This window comes from Gossypium arboreum, chromosome 6 (genome assembly GCF_025698485.1).
Source record: "Gossypium arboreum isolate Shixiya-1 chromosome 6, ASM2569848v2, whole genome shotgun sequence".
NCBI lineage: Eukaryota > Viridiplantae > Streptophyta > Magnoliopsida > Malvales > Malvaceae > Gossypium > Gossypium arboreum.
Window position 1 is genome coordinate 134859303 of NC_069075.1, and position 3469 is coordinate 134862771.

The following is a 3469-nucleotide window of genomic DNA, read 5'->3' on the forward strand; positions in this document are numbered from 1 at the left end:
ATAGTGAAAAAATTAGTTGATATTACAAAATCACTATTTGGGCATGAAATCTTCTAGTGGAAATGTGAACGTGATAATCAGATATTTGAAAACAATATTATATTGTGCATGCTTATGGTGGTGCATATGATACTTTTATATGGCTTGAATATGATCTATAATCTCATAGCTCTATAAAATTTTGAGATGTAAATTTTGAAATTTACTTGAGAAGGCATGAATAAAAAGATCTCTTGAGTATAGAAATAACAATATGAATGCTATTTGAACTATTTAGGTGATGGATATAGTTTTGATGATAGTCACAAAATGACTAGTAATGTCCATGATAAAAGGTGTATAATGTGTGATATTATAGTCAAATGATTGGGCAAATGATGTCCTCTAATATAACTATGTACGAAAATATATGAAACACCCTTTGATTTGTTGAGAAATAATGTTATTTGAGTATGCATACATGATAAATTTTAAAGGTCAAATGTTGACTATGAAAAGAAGTTATGAAAAATAGCAAATATGTTATCTTGTTTCATCAAGGGATTTGAGGTCTCTTTACAACAACTTGGTGAAAAAGACAAGATAATAACAATAAAATAATCACTGTGAATCGATAATTGGACATGGTGGGGATATTGACGTTTGGTATAACGTCAAGTCTTGAGTTCAATGAGACAAAATACATCATCAATATGTGACTGCTAATACTATAAATAATATATAATTTATTATCTCAAGATAAAAAGTGCTAGGTACTCATAATAATAAAGGGAATAATGGGCATTATACTTTTAATAAACCCGTAACATAAATATGTTAGAATTTTATAACTACGGAAACACTCTTTATGAGATCTACCTATGTGAGTGTGAAGCGTGGTCGCTTTTATAAGCTCAAGGGTTTAGCTCTAACAACACTTATGAAAAAATGTTACATACACATGACCATAATAATGTCATTGGATACTGTGCATTGACTGGTGTTAAAATCATTGTGTGAGTTGTGTTTAGTTAATCAAATAAAAAATAGTTGGTTCAGAGTATATGCAATTTCAATTAACTTTAATATGTTTTCACTAAATAAAGGTTCAATCATCAGAAACCTTCATTTATGCAATTGATTTTTAAGATTATCAAAATCTAGAATATTTTGAAAATGGGATGAGATTGTTGGAACATTTTCAAAATATAAATAGTGTTACAATAGTTGCAAATGAAAAGTTATAAGTAACTAAAATTATATCATTTGGTTATTAACCAAAAGTTGTCACTATTTATAGTGATAAGTTATGTATCTTAAATTCAAAAGTTATTTCACTTGATTATTAACAAATAACCATAATTATTTAAGTAGATATCTATTAAATAATTATGTTTATTATTAAAGATATGACTATCCATCGGGTATGAAGAGACATGAGACATTCTATAAATAGGAGTGAAATTTCATTTGTATGACACCACTACAAAAAAACATAAAAGCAAAGTTTTTTTTTTCTCTTTTACCATCTTTTATATTCAAAGATTATTCTATAAAGAGTTATTGCAGAAATTCTTATAAAAATTGATATTTTTATTATACTTCGCTAAATAGAAAAGGGATTGTTTCCGTTAGTGTAGAAGGTCTACAATCATTAGGCTCAACTGTGCTCTATGAAGGCATCGGCTGAGTTGAATTTTATGCTAAATTAGTGTTGGATCAAACAATCTTGTATAATTGTGCTTCCTTCCAAAACGCACCCCGTCATCTCCTCCGGTTCAGTCACCCTTTCCCTCTCCTCTTTCTTTCCTTTCTTGTAAATCAAACTCTCTCTCTCTCTCCCTCTCTAAATAATCAAGAACAATATCATAAAACCATAGTAAATTTACCGAGTAACTTAAACCATATGTACAGTACTAAACAGAAATTATCTCACAATCTCCCCCCAAAGATATATCCAAAACTTCCGTGTTAATCCTAGATCAGATGGTAGTGGAGCTTAACTTCCTTCTATATGTACACCTGCCTTTTAATTTATGTTCTAAGCCGTAGCAGGGATTCTGGAATTTTGGCCATCCCTGTTGAGGCAATCAAATCCTTCAACTCTAACTGTGGCCGATGTAAGGCCGAATTTCATCTTAATACGTTCTCCTTTACCTGCCGATGATGACGACGACAGAGACGGAGTTTGCAATGTCCAAAGGGCATGTCCAAGCCTTTCATCACCAAATCGAACATCTTGCACTAGTGGATTCGCAGACCTACTCGGAGGCGACCCCCAAAAATATGGAGGTGTTGAGGCTATAGATTGTTCTTGTTCTGTTCCTAAATCCTTATTAACGAGGATGATATCAAGAGGGTCCACACCAGATATCGAATCGCTCACGTCGGCTTGATGATTCGTATGAAATCTCCATGGCTTGTTCAGGTTAATGGCGGGGACCCCTATTCGCCGAGGCTTGGGGCAAACGACTGCACCACCCTTTTGATGCCCAGTGACTGCAATCAATCCTCTCATCTCTTCGTAAGCCAAAACCGCGTCGTTCTGCTGAAGATTACAATGATTCATCTTAAAAAGAACGTCTGAAGGAAACTTGGGAAAGAATAAAAGCAGAGAAAGGGAGGAAGTCCTTAATCAAACGATTATATTTCTGTGTAAAGTATAATATTTTCAAAGGCTTTTGCTTTGAGTTGACATGCTTTCTGAAGTGAGTATATATATAAACAGAGGAAGGGGTCGAAGAAAGGAAAGCCCTTGCGTTCAACGTGGAATACTAGAGAAGTAACTTAGTTGTGCTACATTGATCTTGTTGTTCAAAGTTATGTTATCCGACACCCCAACTAAAACAGACGTGGTTCACTAGGTCATAGTTTTTGTTTCTCATATTAATCAAGTGGGTTTTCTTATTGAATGAAGTCGTAAGTCGTTATAAACTAATAGAATTTATTCTTAGCTTAAAGGTTCTTATTGTTTATATTTGGTGAATTCCAAATACATTATTCCTATGGAACAAAAGGTCTTCTAGCTTTGTAAATAATGTTCATTTACGTTAGTTCTAATTACATTAAAGAAATACTATTAAAACATGTAAAATGATCTTCTAGCTTTGTAAATAATGTTCATTTACGTTAGTTCTAATTACTTTAAAGAAATATTATTAAAATATGTAAAATGATTATGGTTATCTCAAAATTATATATGAATTTCAACGTACACATCATTGTTGATATATTACATCTTAAATTTGGAATGAGAATAACACGACTTGAATCCATGTGAAACAAGTATTTGACAATAACTTTAACTTTGAAATGTGAACAATTGAACTAAAATAAAATTTATATTATATATTTAGATCGAAATCAAGTTTTAATATTTATAATTATACAAAATTAAATTTCATCAATAAATTACATATCAATCATAGCGACGTAAAAAAAAAATAGTTTCGCTTGGTCGCTAATTGTGGCGATTTATTAAACATTTGAA

General features: G+C 31.5%; 1 protein-coding gene across 1 annotated transcript; it reads right to left on the reverse strand.

Annotated features, from left to right (window-relative positions):
- Positions 1 to 2020: 2020 nt before the first annotated feature.
- Positions 2021 to 2548, reverse strand: LOC108475322 (uncharacterized). Its single transcript, XM_017777287.1, has one exon. It carries the CDS (start codon positions 2546 to 2548, stop codon positions 2021 to 2023), a length of 528 nt encoding a protein of 175 aa, XP_017632776.1.
- Between the last annotated feature and the right edge of the window lie 921 nt (positions 2549 to 3469).